Raw genomic sequence first — 25,817 nt, 5'->3', positions numbered from 1 at the left:
TTTAATTTTTAAGGTGGAAAAAATATGCTTAAAATTATGACAGTCATAATAAATGTTTTACTACACACACACACACTTGTAAATAAATCAATTGTTGTTTAAGATTGTAACAGTTTTTTAGATGACTTCTAAGTACCAGGAGAGCTTTATCAGACTCAAAAATCTCAAAAATTTAATTTCTATACAGGCAATATATTTCATTTCCAATAATCCATTTGATCTTTATTAAACTCTGAGAAAAAAATAGATTTCATCTATAGGGATTAAGGAATATATTTTATGGTCAGTTTTATACTTTCCAAAAATACAACATATACCCTTGTCAAGATTGACTTAAATACAGAGTTCATTAAAACACACTGATGAGTTCATTTCTGATTCTTTATTTGCTTCAGTCAATCATTTCCTAAGCGTATTTACCTTTACATAGGGATTCTTTTTCACAGGTGAGGGGTCAGGAAAGCAATTTCCACCATCATCTACCTTTTTCTACAACGAGTGTCCAAAATTGCTCCACAATCAATTCCATTGATGTGGGATTTCATTGTGTCTCTCATGAGGGCCAAATTCATCAGGGATGTTTAAAAAAAAAAAAAAAAATTGAAGAACATCTAAGTGGACCTTGCTCCACAAAAGGGGAACATTTTCTGTGGCCTCCTTTAAATAGTGAAGTCTGGTGCATCATGAACTCTCTAGCTCCTCTGGTGGAAGATAAAAGAATGTTTGATTAAGAAAAATGTTCAGATAACTTGTGGTGTGCGGCATTTTAAAGTGCTGATCAGCAAAAGTTTGATTTTTAAGACCATGACTCCTTTAATAAACTACTTCTAACTGTTTAAAATCAGCATTGATTTACCTTTTATCCTAACCTGGATTCTTACTGTGCAGTTTGTGTAATGCGGTTATGGGGGTCAGTTTATGGATCTTCCACAATGATTATGACTTCCACAAAACATTATCTAACATTTGCAATCATCAGCTGAATGTGAGTTCGATTGAACCAATGGTAGGTGTGAAAACCAGTTGAAGTACTCATTGATTATATGAATATGTTTTCATCTTTTGTCCCTACATGTCATCTCTAAAAAGATATGTTTTTTTCATAATGTTGGAATGGCAACACCATTACAAAAGAAATCCATCCTTCCAGTGTGCTATCAGCTGGGAGGCTGCAGTTTATTGAATTTGCTCTGTGTGCGGTGCACCGCTCAAGGTCGTAATTATGAAGTTTGATTAGTTCATATGGGTGGACATGAGTGAGGTGAAGAGGCCTCCGGATAGAGTGGGATTTGGTTTATGTGTTGTTTAGCTTCTTCTCTTACACATTAACACATGAACGTGCATTCATTCAAATGCAATCACATCCACACAAGCTCCACAAATCCATTAGACTGTATTCACCATCACACCGGAGGTGTTTTAGGATTTCTTGCAGAAAAAAAGCCTGATAATAAGAGTGATACAAGTGCAAGACAACAATAAAATACCATCCAAACACTTAAGAAAGGGACAGACATGGACTGAGAATGAGCTAAAAAAAAGAACAAAAAAAAAAAAAACCATGCATGAGGGTATTTTCACCAATATTACCTCTTAATTGCTTAGGCAAGGCAAGGCAAGGCAAGTTTATTTATATAGCACATTTCATACACAATGGTAATTCAAAGTGCTTTACAAAAGAGGAAATAAAATAATTACAAGGTTTAAATAACAATAAAAGAAATTAAAATAAAATAAAAACACTGATTTAAGATAAATTGAATTTAAAGCAAAAAGAGATTAAAACAGTTTAAATAAAAGAAGCAAAGTAGCACAGTTCGGACGCAGCACAGTGCTCATTCTGTAAATGCACAACTAAACAGATGAGTTTTGAGTCTGGATTTAAAAGTGACTAATGTTTCAGCACATCTGATCTCTTCAGGAAGCTGGTTCCAGACAGTCGTCCTGCTTACTCTAAATGAAAATTTTTGTCATTAAATCATTAGGCCCTGTGTGATCCCATACCAATTTGTCATTTATTCAGGATACAATTGAATATATTTTGCATGAAAACTGAAAGGGTTTTGACTCCCATTGACTTCCAAGTAATAAACACCGTCAAGGTCCAGAAAAGTATAAAAGTCATCAACAAAATAGTCCATCTGCCATTTGTCTGTAAGTCAATATTTTCCAAAAAGGCGCTTAAGTGACGAGGAGAGAAACAGAGGAGACGAATTAATACATTTTTTAATCAAATTCTAAAAAGTGTACCACAATTTCCACAAAACTATTACTAAGAAATATGTATATTATGTATTTGTTATTTAAAAATATGTATAACATCTATGACAAAACTGCACATAATTGTAATATTATTTCTTTTCAGTACATTTTAAATGTATTTCAGTGCTTTCAAATTGGATCCTGGCTGGTAAATCTAGTCTCCAACCTTGAGAAGATCAAGAATGTTGCTGCCAAAGGTCAATGACAAGCCTAAACACCATCTTTCTAAACTATGTTTCACTATGCCAATCATCCCATGGGTCTTTGCAACAAACCAACAAGCCACATCTCCCTTTTTTAAGTGCATCGTATGTGTGAACAGTGACTGTCGCAACAAATTTCCATCAACGCTGCCTTATGTCTCAAGATGGTCTCTTCCAATAGTCCCACAGTGAATCGTGACAGGGTTACAAAGTACACTAAAATGTCCCTTTGCATGCACAGGCTCAGAATAACAGGGCAGAAAAAGCTGCATTGTTCAGGAAAGCCAGATACTTTAAAACATGGCCATGAGAAAGGAGAAAAAGAGAAGACGGAAACCAGCAGAAGAGATTACCCATAAGAAACCCAACCTGATTTGATTTAGTTAGGTCTTGGTTTCAACTAGATACCAAGCAAAAAATAATTCACCAAAACCATCAGTGTGGACTATGATAACACAAGAGGCTTATCCATGATTGCACAACAGCCCAAAGCAATAAAGTTTAGTGAAGTCAGAGAAGCTCTGTAAACAAACACATGAACAATGCTTTGATACACTCAATAAACTATCTGAAGCTCTTGGGTAACCAGTACATTGAAGCTTTATTCCACACGCTATAACTGCCATGTTCAGACCAAATCCCTGTACACACATGGAAATCTGAGACAGACAAAATTCTTCCTGATGAAAAATTATTTTCAACATGAAATCAAATTGAACATGATTTATTTGCAAATATGCTGTGCATCCTTGGTTTTATTGAGAATGATTCACTGGTGCAAAATATCATAATTGCACCTTCCTTTTTTTCCTCTCTTATTTTTCTGCCTCTCCCCTCCATCCATGTCATATCACCATATCATCATTTCCAAATAATAAACTTTAATAAAATTCTTGATTACATTTATAAATGCCATGATCAACAACTTACAACTTTACTATTCATAGTAAAGCGTTTCATTTCCATATCAAGCACAACTACGTCTATTTCCAACATTAATAATAAGAAATGTGTCTTGAGCACCGCATCAGCATATTAGAAAGATTTCCGAAGGATCATGTGACTCAGAAGACTAAAGTGAATATTTGAGAATGAAGACCAAGGAGACTTCAACAAATGTCACCAAACGAAAAAGTCAACAAATGCTGTTGTCATATTGCTTGTCATGGTTCTGCAGTGAGACTTTTGCTCTCAGTTCTGAAATTTTCCACGGACCTCTGCCATTTCGGATGGAGCCCAAGAGAAATGCTGAATAAGAGAAGCGAAACCAACCGCTCATGTCAAATAAGAACAGAGGGACATGTTTCCCCCTCACACTGCCTGATTTTCACCAAAACATCTCCATTTCTCATCACGCCGGTACGGTTCTTTCTAACATGATATGAAATCCATCCGGTATGCTATCAGCTGGGAGACTGCTGTATATTGAATTTCCTCAGCGTGGAGCATGCCGGCCAAGGTCATAATAATGAGGTCTGATTAGATCATATGGGTGGACATGAGTGAGGTGAAGAGGCTCTGAGGGATTTGTTTTATGTAGTCTTGATTAGCTTCTTCAATCTCTCATTACCTCAAACACATGCACAGATGACATACAAGCGTCATGGCAGCTTTACAGGTCATCTCTGCTTTGTATGCACCCTCACACGTAAACATAAACTTCCTACGATTAAAGAAATGGAAAGGTTAAGCGTTAAGGCTGATGTAAAACGTTCACAGGTCTGCAGGTACGATAAAAGACATCCAATCATCTATAGACTGTGACCTGCCATAACCCTGAAAATAAAGCTGCTTGAATAATAATATTTTAAAAATTCAAACCTATATAACCGAAATTAGACAATCATGTGATGTTCAGAAGGCCACCTCAAGAATGACCTCAGATTGGTGACACCAGGTCAACGTACACAGTGAAGCTAAATATTGTTGTTCTGGGTCAATACTGCTAGAGTTTGCATACAAGGACAACTTAATTTCACAATAAAATTCACTTTTGAACTCAAAACGAATCCGAACCGTGAATTCATTAGAACAAACAATATTTTAGGTGACAAAAAATGAGGTCAAACTAACACTGAACAGAATCTAACTTATAAAGGGGAGTTAATGACGAGACACACCTGAACATAATGACACAATTAACACAAGACTGAAACTAGGTCACACATGGCTCAGGAGGTATGAAAATAAACACAAACAGTGCGGGGGTTTGACATATATAGACATATAAATATTTTTAAAATGCATATTGTAAGCATGTGTATTTATATATACGTAATAAATATAAACAAAACACACACACATATATTATGCAAACAAACACTTAATTTGTATATTTATAAACAACATTTTGTCTGAAATATAAACATGCATGTGTGTGTATTTATATATACATTATAAATATACACAGTAAACATACATATATAATGTAATCAAAAACATTTATGTTGGATGCGATTAATCTACACTAAAAAAATATTCCATAGTGACAGCAAATTCAGTTTGATGACAAACTTTCCTTTCCTTAGGCCCCAGATCTAATGCCACGGTGTAGATAACAACATACTTATCGCTTCCATCCAGACACAGGAAATCACTTTCAGGCCCAAACCTACAGCACAGCATATGGGAGTCGTCAGCTCCCACTCTCCCTGCTTCCCCTGGGGTACGGGCCCATACAGGAGGAGATTTGATTGGGGGAATAACAGTAAAGTGAAGCTTGAGAGGTCAAAAGGATGTCATTTCCACCATTAATCATGTTCTTCTGAGCTATGTCAGCTATGCTGGGGGTGCCACTCTTCTCCAAAGCCACTGGGAACCAATCACAGCATCACAGCTGATACATTCACTTCAGCCCCCTGTTTTACATCCTGTTGCTTTTCATAAAGTGTTGCAGAGTCAAGCTGTCATTTGTGCAGAAACTTACATGCAATGTATGCATGGTAACATTGGTGCTGTCTTAACACATCTCTAGGGTGAGAAATATAGAAGATTAATTGTGACTTTTTACACACAAATATGGGGTGAGAAGTTTTTTTTTCTCAAATGTGTCACAAAATGGAGCTAACGATTTTGTCACTGCATTAAAGTTTTGATTTTAAAATAATAATTTGGTGGTAACAGACCTTGGGTAGAGAGTAGTGTATATGTTTTTTTGTCTAATATCTTAAGATTGTCTCAAATTAAATATTATAGCGAAAATCACATATTAGAATATTAAAAAATCATGCATTGTTGAATTCAACATATAGCATTATATATATATATATATATATATATATATATATATATATATATATATATATATATATATATATATATATATATATAATAAAGATTTGCATACCACATACCCTCTCTTTAGCTGTTCAGACAATCACGTCTGCCAATTCACAAGCCATTGAAATGATGCAAGAAAAAGCAAAGCCATTCGTTGACATTAGCATGTGCTGCCATGACAACTTTAGAGCAATCAACACACATGCTGCCATCATTCTGGCATGTCTATAACAAAATGTGTTCTCAAAAACAAAAGGCAATGGCAATTTAAAGTAAATTTATTTTTTTTTTGTGATCAACATTATTCCAGAAACGCCGTTTATTGAGCTCAAGCTAAAGTTGGAATATTCAGTATTTCAGTAAATGTAGCATATGGTTAAGTTAGTGAGTGTTTAAGTTAGGTTAATGAGATAAATGCTGATTTTAAGTAGTAAATGCTGTGTGCAAAGTGCTACTGAATTTACGCCAGAAAGTTTTTAGCATGCCAGCAAATGTCTTAAATGTACTTTTTTTTCATTTTGAAAGCCACTGAGGTTATTTGACATCGACGGATCCATTCTGTGGTATGATGAAGAGGTGACACTAATGTGACGCTGAATATATCTGGTCATACTGCTAAATATCCGGCAAGACAGATGGAGTGTGTATGTGAATATTTATTTGTGTGTGTGTGTGTATGAATGCACAGGGATGTATGGGCAAGAGAAATGTGCCCTGAGAAGATCTCAGATACATCAGACATTGCATCTCTGCTTACTTAAACATACATGTCACTTAGCAGACATTTTTATTCAAAGTGACTGATTCATTTTTGTTCCAGTCTCTGCAGACAAAATTGCACAATATACTGTAAAGATTTTCCAATAATGACAGTGCCAGCCTTGAAGAAAATTCAATAATGATCAAAAGTGATAGCACTGAGCTATCCTTCACAAATGCGGTTCAATAGACATTGAAAAGCTATTTAAAAGCATTAAAGTGTCCTCTGAGGGAAAAGGCAGTACATTATTAAACATCTTAATAATATTCTTTTGGCCTGAAACTCCTGAAAATGATTCAGTAAAGTTAGCTCATTTTGAGAAAAGTGTTCTTTCTGAGATCATTCAATTTTTTTGTTTATCATACTTAGTGTTGCATGTCGGTTTTTCAGTATAAAGACTAAAGCATCTCAACAGGCTCAATGCTTAATTAGGACTCATGATTTAAATCATCAGTTTAAGTGCTGTGTATTTTGACAGATTCATTCAACTAGATTTAAGTTTCCTGCCTTTCAAATTTTGAACTGACCAAAGAGAAATCTGCCTCGCTGTCAGCCACTGATTGTCCATTCCACACAGCTATCTGCAAATGAATGCAACACTCACTTTTTAAAGGACACCGGAGTCCGCTTCCTAGTCAAGAAGAACAAACTACCGTTCTGCTGGAGCGCCTTGCCTTCTTTTCCAAAGCCATTCATCACATTGTCAATTACTGTAGGAGAAAAGAGAAAGTGCATACATAAATCACCATTATGAGTAGGGTCTGGAACGAAGCGGGCAAGGTGAGGTGACACAGACTCACCAAAGTATGAGTCACAAAACACATAAGTTTGATCTACTTCAAATTCCTCTCTTGTGACTGATAATGTGGCGGAAATCATTCCCAGTCTGACGAATTTAACTTAAAGGGATAGTTCACCAAAAAAATTACTATTGTCATTTCAAACCTTTTTTTCTTTCTTCAGTGGAACATAAAATTAAATATTTTGCAGATGTTCACATTGCTTTTTCCATTCAGTGATAATATAGGGATCGCAGTCTTAACACATCTCTAGGGTGAGAAATATAGAAGATTAATTGCTCTTTACCCACATATATGGGGTGACAACTCGAATTTTTTTCCCCGTATCAGAACGGAGCTAGAACTGAAGCTTCACATTGTTCAAACTCAAAGACAATGAAACAATTTTGTCACTGCATTAAAGTTTTCATTTTAAAATAATAATATTAAAATAATAATGTCTGTAATAAAGTTAAAATAATAAAGTCTGTCAAGCTCTTTTTTTCTTTATATTGGTTTATAAAACCGAATATGAATTTATGAGCGATATTCAGATAACGCACGTACATTGAGCATCATTTTACAGCTCAAATTAAAGTGAAAGAAAATACGTAAGTAGACTGTGCCTTTCATCTTTACTTGATGGGGGCATTGAGAACTTTTGATGAGTTGCTTTCATGTGCAGCTGAGCCGGTGAAACTGTAGCAGGGTGTGTGGTAATACGGTAAAATCAACAAAATGGCACTTAACCTTGGCGGGGTCTATGCAAGTCACTATGGCATGAATCATCATTTCACCCTGAGCTTGGAGGCCATCCCACAACGAACACGTATCCCACCCTTAACGCAAATTCCCTGTCGTGCACTTGCTTAGTTACCTACTCGAGAACTCTAATGCCTAATAATGACTAAGTAGGGAGACAGAGAACAAGGTGGATGCACTGTATTCAGTCTGTCCCCGATGGTAATACAGAAGCTTGAGGTCAGAAAGAGATGGGGGTGCTCAGCAGTCATTATTCATGTTTAAAGAAGTCCCTCTGTGATTTTTCATGACCATCTCAGACGCTGATGTGCAACTTTGTTTAGTGATGCATCTGTGTCCATTTCCACAGCCCATTACAGGCATCTGTCTCCATTAAACACCACCCGGAAAAGGGAGAATGGCCACAGAGATAGAAAAAGAGGGGACTTTCCGTTGACCTCTGTTGTTTTAGAGTGAGCTATTTATATTTTTTTGTCCATGATCCCTTAAAGAAACATTTCTGCATTTTACATTTTCATTAAGACATTAATTGTTTTTATTACAGTTTTTCTCAAATGCTTTGGTGCATTTCCCAGATTAGAAATGAAAATTAATTACTACTAATAAATTGCTAATATTTTAGTAAGATGCATGCTAAATATTTGGAAAATGACCATATACAGTTTTTCATTTTGGTGCATTTCCAAATCATCCTTGATTTTGTATGTGCATTGCTCAAAACCACACAATGGATGTTCAAATAGCTGAAAAATTAGTTTTGAGAATTTAATTTCTGATCTGAGAAAAACATAATGTGATCTTGGTTCATACAGAACGCATTCGGTTCATTAACTGAAAATTACTTACCGTAAACTGAGACCACAAACAGGACAGGAATGCAAACTGAAATTTATAGAAAATTCATAAAAGTAAAGTTTGTCTAAAAACAGTAAGATGGACAGAACACCAGAAAAATGGAAATAACAAAAGAATCAATAAATATAGATGATAGATAAACAGCAATAGACAGCAAGAAAACAAAAAAGCAAGCAAGAAAGATAGAGCGTAAATAGAAAGAATATCAGACAAAATACACAGAATGCTAGAAAGACAGAAAGAAAAGAAGCAAGAAAAAGCAAGCAATTTAAAAGACATTGTTAATGTTAACTTTCATTACCTTAATTTTAATTTCAACATAATGTCAAGACATTATTTAGCATGTTTATAAAGCTGTTCTTCTAGCTGGTCCAAAACACACAGGTAAAACCTAAACCAACTACACACATGCTGTGCGTGTTTAAATAAAGATGCAGCATATATGGTGATGCTTTATTAACCTCAATAAAAAGAATACTGAAAAAACATGCATCAAGACGACATAAAGTCCTTTTCACACTGGTGTTACACGGAAACTAATTATTATGACATAAATTTTAAAAAAGCCCAGTGGACGTGGATGAGCAGAGGTGAAAAGGAAAGTACTTAGAATTTCACACCACAGAGCGCAGAATGAAGAAAACAAACACGTCCGACCCAAAGTCGGTGCTTGGGCCAAAGGCTTCTGCTTAATGAGAGGTGAAACAGGAGAAGACGATGACTAAGTCAGAGAGGCAGACTGAATGATAAACACGTATTACGTCACACATTTCAGAGATAACCAAGAACTTTGATGGGTGCGTTTGTATCTGTTTGTCATCAAGGTGTAAATTAATTTGCTGTCGGCTTTTCATCAAGGAGGGAGGGGAGTAGAGAAGCGGAGCGTGTTTAGTAACCCGCAGTTATCTGTAGCTATGAAAATGACAGTTTGGGAATTGATAGGTGTAAAGCTGTTTGAACTACAGCCGTGGTCTTATCTTAAGACGAGCCACCTGCACCCTCACATTTGTGTCCCTCCCCCCCCAAACGTTAATGTCTAAAGTCTGACCATCAGACATTAAAGTGCAAAGAAAATGTCACTCAATGGCCTCTGTCTACTCCTCAGGCCTTTTACAATACAAGACAGAAAAAAATATTACTTTTTCTTTTCGCTTCACATGAAATGTTACATCATAACTTCATAAAATGGCTAGACTGTATGACTCATGCTGTGTTTATTAGCACATAGCATATTAGGATTTTAAAATGTTGGTGATCTGAATATTTTTGATTAAAAAAGATTAAAAAAAAACCTTCCTCTATTCCATTCAAGCAAATCGTTTGACTTCTCCAAAAAGTGCTGCCACTCTTTAAACTGGCAGCATTATTAAAACTTGCTGTTTGTTTGAACATTCCGACCAGCCTAAGATAGCAACAGGCTCAACCAATTGGGTTATTTTGGGGTGGGGCTATCTGTTCAGCTAACCAATGGCAACAGAGTTATACATATAAAAAAAAAATCATTCTGTTAGGAAGCATTTGTGGTGTGAATATGACATGTTTCACTGGTATTCAATAAAATGTAGTATTTAGTCTCTGAAAATATACATTCTTCAAAAACACGTTTACAATGGCAGTCCAATGATTTTTTTTTTGTTTAGTTTAAAAACTGAAAAACAACACACACACACAAAAATATTTCTGATTATAAACACTTTGGAGATGCCATTAATAAAACCAGGAACACAAAAATAATTCGCCCCCCCAAAAAAATTAATTAATTAAATAAAAGTGGCTGAAATGATTGAAAGTTTCAACAGAAACAGTTTACTTCAAAGTTCAATGAAACAGAATGCGTGATGAAAGATAGATAAAACAAAAAATATTTTTGAGAATTTTTGAGAATTTCTTGGATAAATGCTCAGTCCATTAAGCGACATTAACGCAGTTTCATATGTCACAAAAACATTATTTCAAACATTTATCAAACTCATGCTATTGTTCCATTGACGACAATTATATTACAATAATTATTGTTATCGCCCAGCCTTCCTTGTAGCCCTTGGGTTTGAACCTTTCTCCTGCTCGGGGAAGAGCCAGGCATCATCTGAGTGTGATGAGATCAATATACTCAGGTTTTGCATTGAGTCACAGAACTTTTAGGTCTCCGACACAACTTTTAATGCTCCAGTAAACACCAGACAATAAGGCTGGGAATATGTCCCATTTCCCTGTATAGACAAACAACCACTGCAGACAGCACTTTCAGACCTCTTGGTAATAATAAACAAGCACACCTTTTAGTTTATCCAACTGTGCCATCTTCCTCCAGAGATTTAGAGGATGATGAAAAATCCTGTATATAAAGGTTTAAAATATCACCAACTGCTTTGATATACGAGGGCAACTCACGGGCCAGAGGAAGCACAGCAGCTTTGTTTACAACAGGAGTGTTATCGATCTGAATCTCAGCTGTCTGAGATGTTTCTGTGATAGCGGTTTGCAGAAACCGGTCTGCAGTAGACACAGATCTGACCTGTGGCATCGCTTTTAATGTCTAATCTCAGCATGAACAAGAGTCATCGGATATTACACGAATGCAGTGCGTATTTTTCGATAAAATGTTTTAACAAACGTCTTAGGTCTCCTGGAGTATCCCAGTAATATGCATCGGGGCCATTTCAATATCTTTTTGCGCCACAGGGTTTTAATAAACAAAGAAATTATTGAATGGAATTTTTTATTGCACGGTTCACTCTCATGCCTTCTAAAATATTCTAGATCAGTGGTTCTCAATTGGTTTTGCTTCAGGGCTTTACTTTGGACATCAAGTGGCAACCCAACACAGAAACCAGAACTGTTTGTCATGCAAGTGTGAATAAAAATGTCTTGAAAATATTAATACAGTTTCAACTCCTGTCTATTAGAACCAACTGCAAAAGCACTGGAGCACATATAATTTTTATTACTATTGCATATTTTGGCAAATTATCAGCTAATGTGTATAAATGAACTTTCTCACATTTAGGGGTGTGGTCAGAGGAGGAGTTTCTTGATTTCTCTTCCTTAAAAGCAAAGCTAGCAGGCACACAACATGATAAGATACTGATATTTGATTAAAGTGCCCCTATTATGGGTTATGAAAGATTTATATTTTGGTTTTGGGAGTCCCAAACAACAGGTTGACACGCATGGAAGGTCAACAAAGACTTATTATATTGTCTTATATTATGCATTTATTTATTTATTTATTTACCTAATTTGTTTTTACCAAATTGCTCACCTCAGCCAAACAGACATTCCCACCAACACCTCCAGGACTGCAAAGCAGGATTCAGTGGCACCTTCTAATTAAGAAACCCTGGCGTGTGACAAGCACCTGCAAAACTGTGACAAGTCACAAGGCTAGCTGAGACTCACAAACTCTCTTTCTCACAAACTCTTGGTAATTTTCATTGGCCTTATCACGACTGGCAAACTACATCAAATTAGAACAGGTGGAAAGCATAAAGAGATTCAAGTTATATTAACTTGCTTTGGTTTGCAAAGGGTAAAACAATGAAGAACAAAACGAGACCAGTGTCACCAATCCAGTTTGAATCAAACTGGTTCGGGCACTCTGAGCTTTATCTAACAAATCTAAATATCGATTCAATTAATCAACCAGCATCTGAAACAGAAAAAGCTTTAACCTGTCTTAGGTGTTAAGCTGAGAACCTGCCCACCTTCACAATCTCACTATTGACTGAGTATTGATTTAGCAGACCAACAAATAAGTGTCATTTATTATTTAGGGCCTGCCGTGAAATAATCCATAAATGACAACACTAAAGGTTTTAGGTTAACAAATTGTTGCAACAACATGTCTCGCCATCTTAAAAATAACAACAACAATGAACATTTTTACATAGTAAAAAATGTATAATTTGTAATAACCACGCTATAATAACCACAGGTTGGATTACATAAAACTGTATATTTTTAAAAGGAGAAAATCCGTTTTAATTAGTTTCACATAGGGTTTTGGAAAAACAAGACAAATTTCTAGACTTTTGGGAAAACTAATTTGTAGATAACAAATAGCTTACGAAGCAAAACTCGGAAGTCATTACTAAGTGTCAAATTATTAATAGGCTAATTTGTTTCTCTATACAAAGGAGATATTTCCATTGAGTACAATAAAATTAACAACAGAATATTGACTCTAACAAAAGTAAGCTATAAATAGGCTGAGTCTAAACATCGACTGAATTAAAAACTTTGCTGACGTAGATTTTAAAATATCTTCAGTTCATTTAAATATGTACCACATGGAGTTGAGGACTTAAGTTAACAGTTTTAACATATTTAAATAGATTGCTAGAAGCCCATTTTTGCCATTTGTTTGTAAACATTTATGACATTAAAAAAGACTAGCCTACTAAGGCTACTAAGTCATAATTATGAAACCATTCCCACGGTTTTAAAAATCTGAGCTGTTTTAACTGAAACAAACCTACACCGAATGATCTTAAACCAGTAATGCTATTTCCTAAAGTGTGTTAATAAAAATTACTTAATATAATTGAACTATGGCCTATCTTGTTTCAGGCCAAGCCCCGTTTATGAAACTTTTAATGCAATTCTTCATTTTAAGCATTATACTGACATCTAATGGTGGTTTTAAGAAATAGTGGTGGTGCCATTTTGATGTCTTGTAAAATACCAATTCAAATTTTACAAAAATAAAGTACAGCAATTTATTCTACTTTTTATATTTTGCAAAAATATATTTATATTCTAGACACCACCAAGGTGTACATTTGAATAATGTGTAGATGTTCCGTAAGAGTTAAGTGGGCCTAATGGTGCAGCTCCGCTTCAAGACACAGTGGACCTGTATTTCCAATCTAAAATAAATGAGTCCCGCTTTACAAAGACGATGTTCAGCATTTGATTTTAAATAGCAGCCATTATTGCTCAAAATCAGGTGAAATTAAAACCCAGTCACTGCATTTTTTAATATTTTCTCCATACAAAAATACAGATAGATAATAATAATACAACAAACATTTATAAAGCTTTTACAGTAAGCCCAGCATTCTGCCATTCACTTCAGAAAAAGTGGGATGCAACCTACATGAGGTGAGCACTGACACAGGCTATATTCCCAAAACTGAATTGCAACAGCAATTGCATAGACATGAACACAAAACCAGTGCAGGTAAAATATAACAACAATACTGAGCATCTGGACAAGAGGCAGATGAAAATTACAGAGCACAGAGCAGAAGCCTCAATTTGCTTAGCCAGACGTCTGTGTGTGATTGATTTAAAGCGGGTAACATGCAGTCAACATGTTCTGACAGAAGAAAAATGCACATAAAGCTGTTATTCAGTTCCACTCATGTAACAGATAAGGTCATTTCATTAACACAAACTTCCCGTCTTCACACAGAGACTAAGTGAAGCTTCGGTGATTTATGAACCTGAGCAAAATCGCATAATGCGTAATGGAGTTCAAAGTTGCTTACTTAAAGGTAAGCTAAATCAACATTTGAGAACAAATGGCATTACGTCTTAAGTGTTTCTGTGATCAAAAAGACAATGAAGATCAATAACTAACAATTATTAAATTAATAAAATAGGTACATTTATAATGTGTATTACGTGCTGTCATCGTGGCACATGAAAATGGATTTATTCTAACATATACCTGGCTACACAAAATTTTGATGCATCTCGTTTTCATCCCATCTGATTTAGGCCAAGAATCACCCACTTAGAAGCGAAAATATCATCCTGAGACCATCTAAATTTATTGACAATTATTAACAAACCAACTGTGGGTGATCTGTGGCTGCGCTGTCCAAGGCCATGACTAATAACAACATTAAATGGAATAAAATAAACAAAAAACTAGTGGAGGCTTAAATAAGCAACAACAAGGCCTGTCATCTGCATGCAACATCATGTATGAGAGTTAACAGATGTACGAGCATTATGCATAAATAAGAGCATAAAAGGTGCGGTCAACATTATCAAAGTTTCGATAAAATTCGCACAGAAGCAGCTCGCCTTGTGCGAAATTACACTGGATTCCTTTTGAAATGACAGATTTCACCCATGAAAATCTGAACAACTGTAAATGTGACCACACCTTAATAGTCAATACATCCATTAAAAAGGTTATTGTGTCTCTTTAATATACCCTGCAATGTCTACATAAGTGGCATATTGACCAATACAACTCAAGTCACTCAATAATATTCATTAGCTGTGCTAATAAGATTCACATTGTGTCTCTAATTTTCAGATTATCCCCTATGTCCCTGGATAAAATATTCAGAATAAATAAACTACGAACATTTTACAGGCTGAAAGTCACATATGGTGCAGTGAAAAGCACACTTTTTTCTATTTTAAAACTTAAGCAAATATATAAAACACAATCTGGCATGGTTTAACTGTTCACATTGCATGTACTTCAAGTAAGTGAATTTTGCATTTGTCTTGCATTGATTATAAGCAGTAGAGCAATGAATATTCAAATGACCTGCACATACAGTATATACTGGTCCAGAGTCAATGAGCTGTAGATGAAACTCATTTCTTATTAGCTGCAGTGGAATGGAGATCAGCTCTGTTCTTCTTCTTCCAGCCATTAGAACCTGACACAAATCAGGGAGATATCATTGAGGTTATGAATGTATTCTTTCTATTTTCTTTTTTCTGTATAACACAAAAGAAGCCATTTGAAGAGTTTTTTCAATGCAATGAAAGTCAATGGGGTCCCGAAAACAACACTGGACTCCACTTATTTTCATTGTATGACCCAAAAAAAAAGATATTTTCAAATGTTCTTTATAATGTTCCACAGAATTCATATAGTTTTGGAATGACATTAGAGCAAGTAATTGGTGACAATTTTAATTTTATTTGATCCATTTAATCATCACATTCTACCTATGTCTAGATGGACCGTAGGAGTCCAGCATTTGGGTGCAGGCTTGCTCCAGATTCCAGCTGCATCTCTCCAGAGCTTCCAAGCATTCAGGCCGAGCCTTCAAACCTAATCGAAACAACTGCTCCACCTACATCAAGAATCAATATATGTGTAAAAACTCTCATTATACATGAGTACCTGCCTTTTTTAAGTCTAAAAAAGAAGCACACAGATACCTTCAGATATTTTACAGCCTCCTGAGCGTTCCAGCTGTGCGCTTGAAGGGCTGTTTGACACTCCTCCACAGTTACTCCGTGAACTGCCTCCTGGACCTACAGAAACACCTAATCAGTCATCTCACAATTCCATTACGCCAATGGTGAGAGCTTATTAAGTTGAGTTGCTTACTTGTTGGAGCGTTACACGATTGTAGGCACCTGCTTGGGTGCTGCTCGGCCAGGCAAGACTGTTAGAAGTCCCACTGGTGTGGCTGGGAGAGGCATTGGGCCTGTTAACTTGCTGTTGAACCATGGGTCTCACAGTGGCCATGTTTGTAGTCTTTTTTTCCTCGTTTCCCTCTGAGTCCTTTAAGAACCTGTCGTACTTGTCCAGGTATGCTGGTTTCTCAGGTAGCAAGTAGTAATGAGTGCTGCTGGCCTTTACACCACCATACACGATAGGAAGGATGCAAGGACTCTTGGCTGGAGTCTGGGCCAGTTGAGTAGAGCCGTACTGAGAACTTGTAGTGGTGGCCGTAGACGTAGAAGACATGGCAGAGGAGCTGGATGGCGCAGAAGAATAAGATGACGGAGACAGGCAGGAACCCAGAGATCCAACACAACAGAGGCTGGATCTTTGCTGAGGGGAGCCGCCTTGTGGCGCCATAGGGCTTGGAGCCCGAGAGTTGGGTTGAGACAGAGCGTGATCCCTTGGGGGTATCTGAGGAGGACATCGGGTCCCATCTTCATTGTCTCCAAGGGAAACTGACAATCTGCTGCCGTATATTCCTGCCCGCTTAGAGGGTCGCATGGGCGGGATGGGGATTCTTGGAGGAATCTGAGGCTTATCGTCATAGGAGGAGGGTAAGATGATCTGACGATGCGGGGCAAGAGCTGAAGGAGTTGGAAGAGGTGAAGAAGGGAGGGAACGTCCAGTTGGAGGAACCCGAAGCTTCACCATCACCTCCCTTTGTAGCTCCTTGAAGATGTCTGCTGATTGGGAAAAGGAGTGGGTTTCCTCAGCACGCTTGTTTGGTAGAAAGAGATTGTCCTCAATGTTGCGTTTACCATCCATTGTAATGCCTTCTTCTGATTGTGTCTGTTCGGATACCACGTCTTCCTGTGAAACAGATGCATTAATGGAGCTTACTTCAATGTCTTCTTGCTCTGCACACTCAACAGCCACCTCGTCGTATGCTGGAAGAGGAGGCAGGGGCCGCATGTCCCAGTCCACCACTGGAGTAGGGTGCATGGGGTTCGGCAGCGCTCGATTGGGGCTCTGCGGAGGCGCCATATCCAAGATTGAAGCGCCGTAGGACGCAGGTGGCTTCGGTGTGCTGGGGTTGGGTGTCTCAGTAATGGGGGAAGGTGATGTAGAGCTGAAACTATCATCTCCAAAGTCAATAAGCGAGACTTCACTAAGGCGGTCGCTAGGACTAGTGCTTTCCCAAGGTCGGAGACGCAAACTCAGGTAGGTGGGAGTCTTAAGAGAAAGCTTCTTCACACCTGTCACTATCAGGTCATCATCGTTGTCCAGCACAGAGTCGTAAAATGGTTCTGGGAACAAGTCATCGGGCAAAATTTTAGGTAATTAGCTTTTGTAATGCATTGATTGCAGTGAAGAAGAGAAATGGTTCTTACTCTTAAGAAGAACGGCTGGTTTAGGAGGTCTAGGAGGAGGTTGTTCTGACACAACAGTGGAAGCAGAAAAGATCAGAAATAAGAAAAAGATAAGCAGAGGAAAAGAGAGAAGTTGTGAAGAGGAACAGAACAGTCCAACTCATCAAGATCAGACAGACAAGATATAAGATAGATTGCTTACTTTTAGCCCGGTTTGGAAGTTTAGTGGGCTTGGCAGCATTTGAATCCATCCCAAGAACATCTGGTGGGTCCATAGGATTACCAAGGTACAGACTGAACACAAAGCACACTGGATAAATAACAAAACCTACCTTTTTATATATTCATAATTTTTCACTGGTTCCCAACAAAGGGGCGAGGGTCCACTAAGGGACCTCTAATTTTAAATTAAAAAACATAATATATAGAAGTAAACTGAAAATAATTTTAATATAATTTCTCCCCCAATAGCTGTTTTTCAGATTTAGCTGTTTTTAATTGAAGATCATTTAGTCCTTGAAACATTTGAACTCGCAAAACATGGTTAATTGATATATCAAAGCTTTTAGCTTCTGCTAAAAAAGTTTGAAAAATGACAGTAGATATACAGAAAATCAGCTGTATCAAGAAGCCTTAGAATATTGTGCCAACAGGGGACTTGAGTGAAAAAGGTTGAGTCAAAAAGGTTGAGTGATGCTAGTTTACAATAATATATTGCTGCTCTCTAGTGGTTGACACAAGTAAAGCAGTCTGTTTCTTGAGAGATGAATATTCCCTAGAGTCTGCTAACAAAAGGTAACTTGTAAAAGATCATGGTAGTTTACTCATCAATCTTGTCAGGGGCACCCCAGCTACGATGTGGGTCTGTGTCTCCATGGCCTGTGTGGATGAAACTGTGCTTGAGAGGTCGGCTGATGTCATGAGCAGACAGACCGGCCACAGAGGTCACCACGTTCCTAGGGAACTGTCCTACCTTCAGGGTCTGTCTGTTCTGACCCCTCCACCAGTAGTTCTCTGCTCTGTGGCACAGACAAAAAATGGATTTATAAACTTTTAAAGGTGGCTGTTTAGCATTCATGTTTATAGCATAGACGGTGAAAGACACCTACACATCCAAGTTTATTACTTTACGGCAGGGGATACCAAATTTGTTCCTGTAGGGCTGGTGCCCTGCAGAGTTTATCTTCATCCCTAATCAAACACACCTGAAGCAGCTAATCAAGGTTTTGCATGGTATCCACCTTTTTTCTCAATGCGGAAGTTAGCCTTTGTGTGAGGCTTCTGGTTTATTAAATGCTATATGTAAATAACGAAGAAAATAACAAAGTGCAGGAAATGGTCAAATTGTTTGTTCTACATAACATAAGACAGATCAATTTTAAATATCAAACAGTTTTGTACAGCTAAAGATGGCTGAACACAAATGAGACCAGAAGCTATACCAATAGAAATTACAAATGGTAGAAGAAAAAGGCGAATGCTTGAAACTTCAAGGCAGGTGTCTTGAGGCAAGTTGGAGCTAAACTCTCAAGGACACTGGCCCTCCATATATATACAAAAGCACCAGAGTGACAAAATCACCAAAATATGTCCTCACCTCCCCTCAATTATCGTGATAATGTCATTAGCATGAATTTTGAGTTTGTCTGGCTCATCAAAGTCCTGTAGTGCCCTCATGTCTGTGGGCATTGTCTATAAACAAATTAGAAAGACTTTAATTAAAACAACCAATAATTATTTTGACATTCTTGTGTGCGTGCAAGACCTTGACCAAAGGAGGTTCTATCCATTATTGCCATCTGCTGTCTACTATCTGACACTTTACCTCCACAAGGAAGTCCCTGAGGGACACAAATGTCGGTCTGTCCTCGGGTTTGGGCGACCAGCACTGCAGCATGACATTATAAATGTCCTGTGGACAGTCCTCTGGTTTGATGAGCCTCTCTCCCTCCCTATCGATCTTATGGAGAATCTATACAGAAGGACAAATGTACAAATGTCACACAGACTTAACTCACTGAAAAATAAATCTCAGGCTCAGGTATGACATTATACCTGGCTACCATTAAGTCCAACCCAAGGTTCTTGTCCATGGGTGAACATTTCCCATAATGTTACTCCAAACATCCAAGTATCACTAGCGTGGGAGAAGGTTCGGGTCTTAAGGCTTTCTGGAGCACACCTGCAATGCACAGAGCATGTTGGCATGGGTTGATGGAGTTAATAGTAAGTAGAAGTAAGTGGTGTATTATTTTTCTCACCAGGCAAAGGGGACTTTGTGATGCTCCTGCATCACATAATGATCATCATTCTTAGGCAAGGCTCTCATTAGGCCGAAATCACCTATTTTGATTAGATCGTTGGAGGCTAAAAGGATGTTGCGTGCAGCCAGGTCTCTGTGAATGAATCGCCGGGACTCCAGGTACGCCATGCCACAGGCGATCTGAACTGTGTAATGGCACAGCACCGATATCAAAATATGACCCTGACGCTTCCTCAAGCGGTCTAACAAAGACCCCAATGGGGCAAGTTCTGTCACCTGAAACACAAAAATAATGAAAAAAAGTGCTTTAAAATTATACACTGCTACTTTTCTAGCCAAGAATTTTTGTCTTGCTGCCAACTGAAATATCAAACAAATCTTAAATCAAGAAGGATATTATAGTAAAAATTATTGTCAACAAGTAATAAGTAGAATGGATATATTTGTGGCAATAGCCAAAAATACATTGTATGGGTCAAAATGATTAACTTTTCTTTTATGCCAAAAATCATTAGTATATTAAGTAAGATATTTTGTAAATTTTCTAAAACCTATGTATCAAAAAATACATCAAAACATAACTTGATTAGTAATATGCATTACTAAGAACTTAAATTTAAAGTTTAAAAGTGATTTTCTCAATATTTCTTATATTTAAATAATTATATTTCAGCCAATTTTTGCCACATCCTAACAAAGACATCAATAGAAACAATAAATACTTCAATAATTTCTCACCATCTTCATGGGGTGTGTGAGGACAACCCCATAGAGACGAATAAGATTGTGGTGGTCCAGGGAATGCATGGCGTTAACTTCCCTTATGAAGTCATCTAGACCTTCTTCCTGCTCCAACAAGTCTGTCTTCAGGCACTTCACAGCCACACTCAGCTACAGAACAGGAACAAACACTAAGCATTACATTTTCTATCATTACTATCTCATCATTACTAGCATCACTCATCGTCCTTTTTTCCTACCACTCTTCCAGACGGGGCTTGCCATTCTCCACGTTTCACCACTCCGAAAGAGCCGTCTCCCAGTTTCTCGTAGAGTGTGATGTCTCTGTCACTGATGAGGCAGGTGAGATTGGCTGGCTGACCATCTGGTTGGGTCGAGGATGGAGAGGAGCTGCGCAAAACAGCTGGGGTCTGGGAATCAGAGTCAGGACGCTTCCCGGTGAACACCTGCTGGCCCAAGCACAGAGACTACGGCTGAGGGTGATTCTACCTGCCTCTTCCCTAAAGATGCAAGAGCTCCTCATTCAGTAAAACATTCATATGCATGGAAGATCTGTGATTATCGATATGAAGCTCAGATGCTCAAACAGCTTTGAAATCAACGACAAATTACTTTAGACTTGATAAAAAAAATGCTATTAACACATCAAAATGTCACACTCTTCTAGGATGTTTTGTGGCTCTTCGCATGATTAAAAAGTCATGAAATTCACACACAATGACACACTTAGGAGAAGCCAAAAATGAATGGATAGGGAGGCTCTATATCGCCCCCTTTGACTGAAGCCAAATCAGTTTTACCTTCAATCAGACATTTTTAATTTCTGGATCCACACCATACCTTGCTCATCCATGATTTCCGTTTACACATGGCCCTTCTCCTTTTTACTGCCTCCCATAGCCGCCTTTGTCCTGCAGAGCCAAAAAAAAAATGCCAGAGGGTCTAAATATGTTCTATATATAATAAAAGTACTGTTATATACACCTACAGTCCCGCCTCAAAAAATAAATAAATCAAAATATGTCCAAATCAAAAACAAACATATACTTAATTATTATTAATAATAAAATATTTATTTATTTAAATGTATTATTAATGGTGTTGAGTTCATGTTTTTTGTATACAGTTATAATGAAAAATTTAACAGTTGTATGACAATCTTTAAAAATAAAATTGTTGTTCAAAAAATATATATATTTAAAAATAAAATAAAATAAAATCTTACACACTTACAAACACATGTAATCCCACCCACCTGGGCGTCCCATGCCTATCTTTTCAAGGTCCTCATTTTTGACATAGTCAAAGTGTGAGAGACGCGTGACATTGAGCTCATCACGAATACGCATGAAGTACTGCTGAAGCTGCACGTCAGTGAGCAGCTCCATGAGCCACTCCGTTCCCTCTTCAGACTGCATGTCTCCACCGTCCGGCTGCACACAAAACATAAGAGATAGTGTTTTAAGCATAAACAATCTTATTATCCTCCAGAAATCTGCTTCTCGAGCAAATCTTATTTTAAGCATTTTTAGATTTTTTTTTTTTATCAGAAAACCAGAAAAAGCTTGCTGTGTAGAGAAAACAGTAAACCTAATCTTTTACCTCATCTTTTACATTATAGTGCCGCTGGTATTCGGAGACTGCCGCCATTTCTACATGGAAAGCAGTGCTTTCAGGCGGTGTGTGTATGAGTGAACCGCGCTCCCTCGGGGTGTGTCCTGTTTTCACAGTAAACTGTCGACCGTCTCCTCTAATCTGTGAGATATATTTGTTTGATTCTTCTTCTTCTTCCCATCAGCGGCCAAAAAAGCTCTCTTTTACAAGCTAAGAAAGCTAAGCAAGTCAAGAATAAAGTGAGTAATCTGATTCCTCGAACCAAACAATAGTTGCTCTCATGTGAAATTGCGCCTTCTGTTGCAAAACCTCTACCCAGCCTCCGGAGAATTAGTGTGAAAGATTATTCCCACCCTTTTAGATGAATGAATCAGAGCAGACAGTGCCTTAAATCCAGTTAATTGCAGCCCCTGTCTTGTCTTCCAAACATGTCAGCATCCATCCTCCGTCTCATCTCCTTCAGTGGTCTCCAGTCTCAGTCAGACGAAGAAAGAAGTTCACAGCTTGTTAACGGTAAGGTATTTCCATCCATTATTAGTGCTTTTTCCAGAAGCAGCATTTTGCTTCCTCTTGCTGAGTCACTGCAGCAGCAGTACGAGCGCAGCAGACCTCAAACACAATCCTTAAATGCGGTATTGCTGTATAAAACGGAATGTGCTTACCATCCCAGTGCTTAACCTCACAGCCCCAATAAAGAAAAAACAAAAAAACAAGTGTTATATTGACATATGTCAACATCATTTTCAACATTGTCAGATTGACCTTTTGCTTTTATTCGTCACCCTTATTATAGTGACAGGAAATGTCACCACATTACATATCAGGGCATTTACACTACAGCGCAAAGCTAGCATAGCTAGCTAACTAGCTAGCTAGATTTAACATGAATATACACAGGCAATATACACACTTAACCTTACAATCACAACCAATGTCATTGCAGAGAGCAGTATAATATACAGAGAAGCTGTCAAAATGTCATTGATTATTTTGAGGAAATGTACATGATGACCCATTAACTACTGATGAATTGTGCAGCCTCCCATGTGAGTGAGAGATAGCATGTCAAACACCCAGAATTAAAACTGTCCACAGATGTGCATAAACATATTTATTCACACTTTCTCACCAAACACCTAAACCATCAGAAACCACCCGCCGAGTGTGATGGCAGTACATCATAACTATGACAATGACGCAGTAACCCTTGGCAACTGGAGCATGACTAAGAGGAGCAGACAGAACGGCACATGGCCTCTCTTTCCTTTCTAGAGATGCCCTACGCACGTTTATGAGGACACCCAATATAGGACAGTCGTAGGAGGCAGCATGGGTGGAAATGTACACTCTTTGAAACTCTGTAGAATGATATATGTAACAGACTCCCACTGAATCTAATGAAGAGACACAGCACATACTGGAACAGTATTTTAAAAATGTCACAACCAATTTAAACAATTCATTCTTTTATACAGGACATACTACGTTTGGAGAACAAAATATAGCCCTAGTCTAGGAATTTAAGGTAAAGTGCTGTCTAGCGGTCTTACCACGTTTTAGGTCAGTCCTGAGGTCTTCAGAAATAGTCCACTAAATGCAAGCTGACGTCAAGGACGGTCCTCCTGCACTCCAGTGTTCGACAGGGCCATGACAGGCACATACGAGCCAAATCAAGCCTGCCTTTGAATAGTCAACATCAAGCTGCAAAACTGCAGAGATTAAATATAATAGAAGGAGGTGATAACCTTGTTAGTTTAAATGCAACATTTGACATCACTGCAGAGATACACACAGATATGTGTGTAGGAGGATGATTATGAATCATTTAAAGAATCATCCGGTGAATCATCAATGAACTGCTCTCTCTTGAATCGTGGGACTGCTTTCCTGTCTTGGTCATACAAAGTCGCAATCAAACCAGCCTGTAAAGGACCATTTCATTGACTGAACACTCGCCCATCTCTGAACGAGTCAGTGTTTAGAATCTGAATTTGAGAGAAGTTGAACAATTTGAACGGGGGTGTCTCATTTGTTCATATCTATCATGCTAAAAGTTGCATTGTTTCAGTCATTTGTAACCAGAGACATGGGCTTGCTGAATCATAAGTAAATGATTCAATGAGCAATTCATTTATAATGCAAAAAACACTCAAACCCTATGCTGAAGTAAAGATAGCCTTGATTGAATCAGCATTCAAATTGTAATTTAATTTTTTGGCAAAAAGATTCACCATAATGAACCTAAAGCAGTGTTATTAAAACACTATTACTCTTACTTTATATTGTACTATTATATTGTTTTTATAGCTATGTCTTTTTAATTTATTTAATTATTTTAGTAGCCTACATTAAGTTACACTAGACTAAATGGAAGAAATGCAGCTTTGGCAACAAGCTGATATAAAATAAGTTATATATTTTATTCCAGTTAACGTTTATTTTGAAATAATCTGAGTTATGAACACACCAGCTGAATTAGAAATTAATACATCTCCAACCAGATGGGATCATGATCTGGGCTATACTGAACAATCAGTAAATCGTAATATTCATTGAACTGCAGCTGTTTAGCACATTACGCATATCAAATATGTCCTTTATTATAGCAATTTTAAAGGAAATATAAAATCGGATTCTCATCTGGATAGCATTCAGAAACCATTAGCGTTCTGAGTCCGCTCGGGGCCAGTGCTACTTCAGGTAGGCAGCGCCAGTTTGAGACAGCTGTGCTTTTTTAGATTCAGATATAGAATCTGACATAAATAACAAGCTAATTCAGACAAGCGTAGGAAACCTCTCTCTGTATAGGTAACCAAAAAGGCATTAAAGGCTGGTATGATCGCACGCTCTGTAATGATGCAGTCATTAAGGATGGCTACCGCAGCGCAGAGGTGAATAGACTCCCGAACATTCAGTGCCTTGGTCCGAGCTCACACTCGTGTAATTTTGAGCAAATGATATTTCAAAGTCAAATGATTTACTTACCTCTTGAACAGTCAATTTAAAGAAAGAGAATTAGCTGCTCAGCGGTCGTAATCCTTCTTCAGCCTCGGTACACGGATTGATCTCTCTCTTGGAAGGGACAGCTTTACATTGGTAAGGAGCGCGCTGGGAAGCTTGGTATTGATTGGAAGCTTTTGAATGGAATCAAATATAAGCAATAATAAAGTCTGGAATTTAAACAATACTATTTTATCCATTAAAGCTGTTCTTCATTGTGGTACAGTGTTAACGTTGGCACATTTTAAAGTGATAAATTGATTTTAATCTTTATCATTTAATACATGCTTCAGAAGACTTACACAAAATGCCACCCAAACTCACTGGTTTTCATGGTGCATTGTGGGGATTTCTCCCTATATTAGTGTACTTACACTGCCTTACACTATATTCATTACATTGCAGTAGTAAAACTATTCCAATTATAAATACACCCATATGTATATACACTGTGATAATATATATATATATATATATATATAAAATGATTTAAGATTTATATAAGATTTAGATTTAGATATCTGCTTCTCTAGTCTTAAGTCATACAAAGTGTCTTG

The 25,817-nt window shown here is 37.4% G+C and overlaps 1 protein-coding gene across 5 annotated transcripts; it reads right to left on the bottom strand.

Moving 5' to 3' along the window:
* Nucleotides 1–13,860: 13,860 nt before the first annotated feature.
* tnk2a (tyrosine kinase, non-receptor, 2a) lies at nt 13,861–25,353 on the bottom strand. 5 transcript variants are annotated; one of them, XM_043227006.1, is made up of 18 exons: nt 25,246–25,353; nt 23,811–23,969; nt 22,249–22,938; nt 21,902–22,079; nt 21,487–21,557; nt 20,886–21,113; nt 20,644–20,796; nt 19,904–20,181; nt 19,698–19,824; nt 19,468–19,614; nt 19,240–19,334; nt 18,467–18,661; nt 17,845–17,936; nt 17,664–17,708; nt 16,213–17,579; nt 16,041–16,136; nt 15,825–15,952; nt 13,861–15,529 (listed from the first exon to the last, which is right to left on the bottom strand). In XM_043227006.1, the coding sequence occupies exons 3-18, from the start codon at nt 22,294–22,296 to the stop codon at nt 15,523–15,525; spliced, it is 3,255 nt and encodes a 1,084-aa protein (XP_043082941.1). In that variant the 5' UTR covers nt 22,297–22,938; nt 23,811–23,969; nt 25,246–25,353; the 3' UTR covers nt 13,861–15,522. The 5 variants fall into 5 exon arrangements, with proteins under 5 accessions (XP_043082941.1, XP_043082943.1, XP_043082945.1 ...); XM_043227008.1 differs by having other exon boundaries at nt 20,886–21,092; XM_043227010.1 differs by having other exon boundaries at nt 22,614–22,938.
* Nucleotides 25,354–25,817: the final 464 nt, after the last annotated feature.

This window comes from Puntigrus tetrazona, chromosome 24 (genome assembly GCF_018831695.1).
Source record: "Puntigrus tetrazona isolate hp1 chromosome 24, ASM1883169v1, whole genome shotgun sequence".
Lineage (NCBI taxonomy): Eukaryota > Metazoa > Chordata > Actinopteri > Cypriniformes > Cyprinidae > Puntigrus > Puntigrus tetrazona.
Note: the sequence above shows the minus strand (reverse complement) of the source record. Positions and strands in the feature narration are given on the sequence as shown.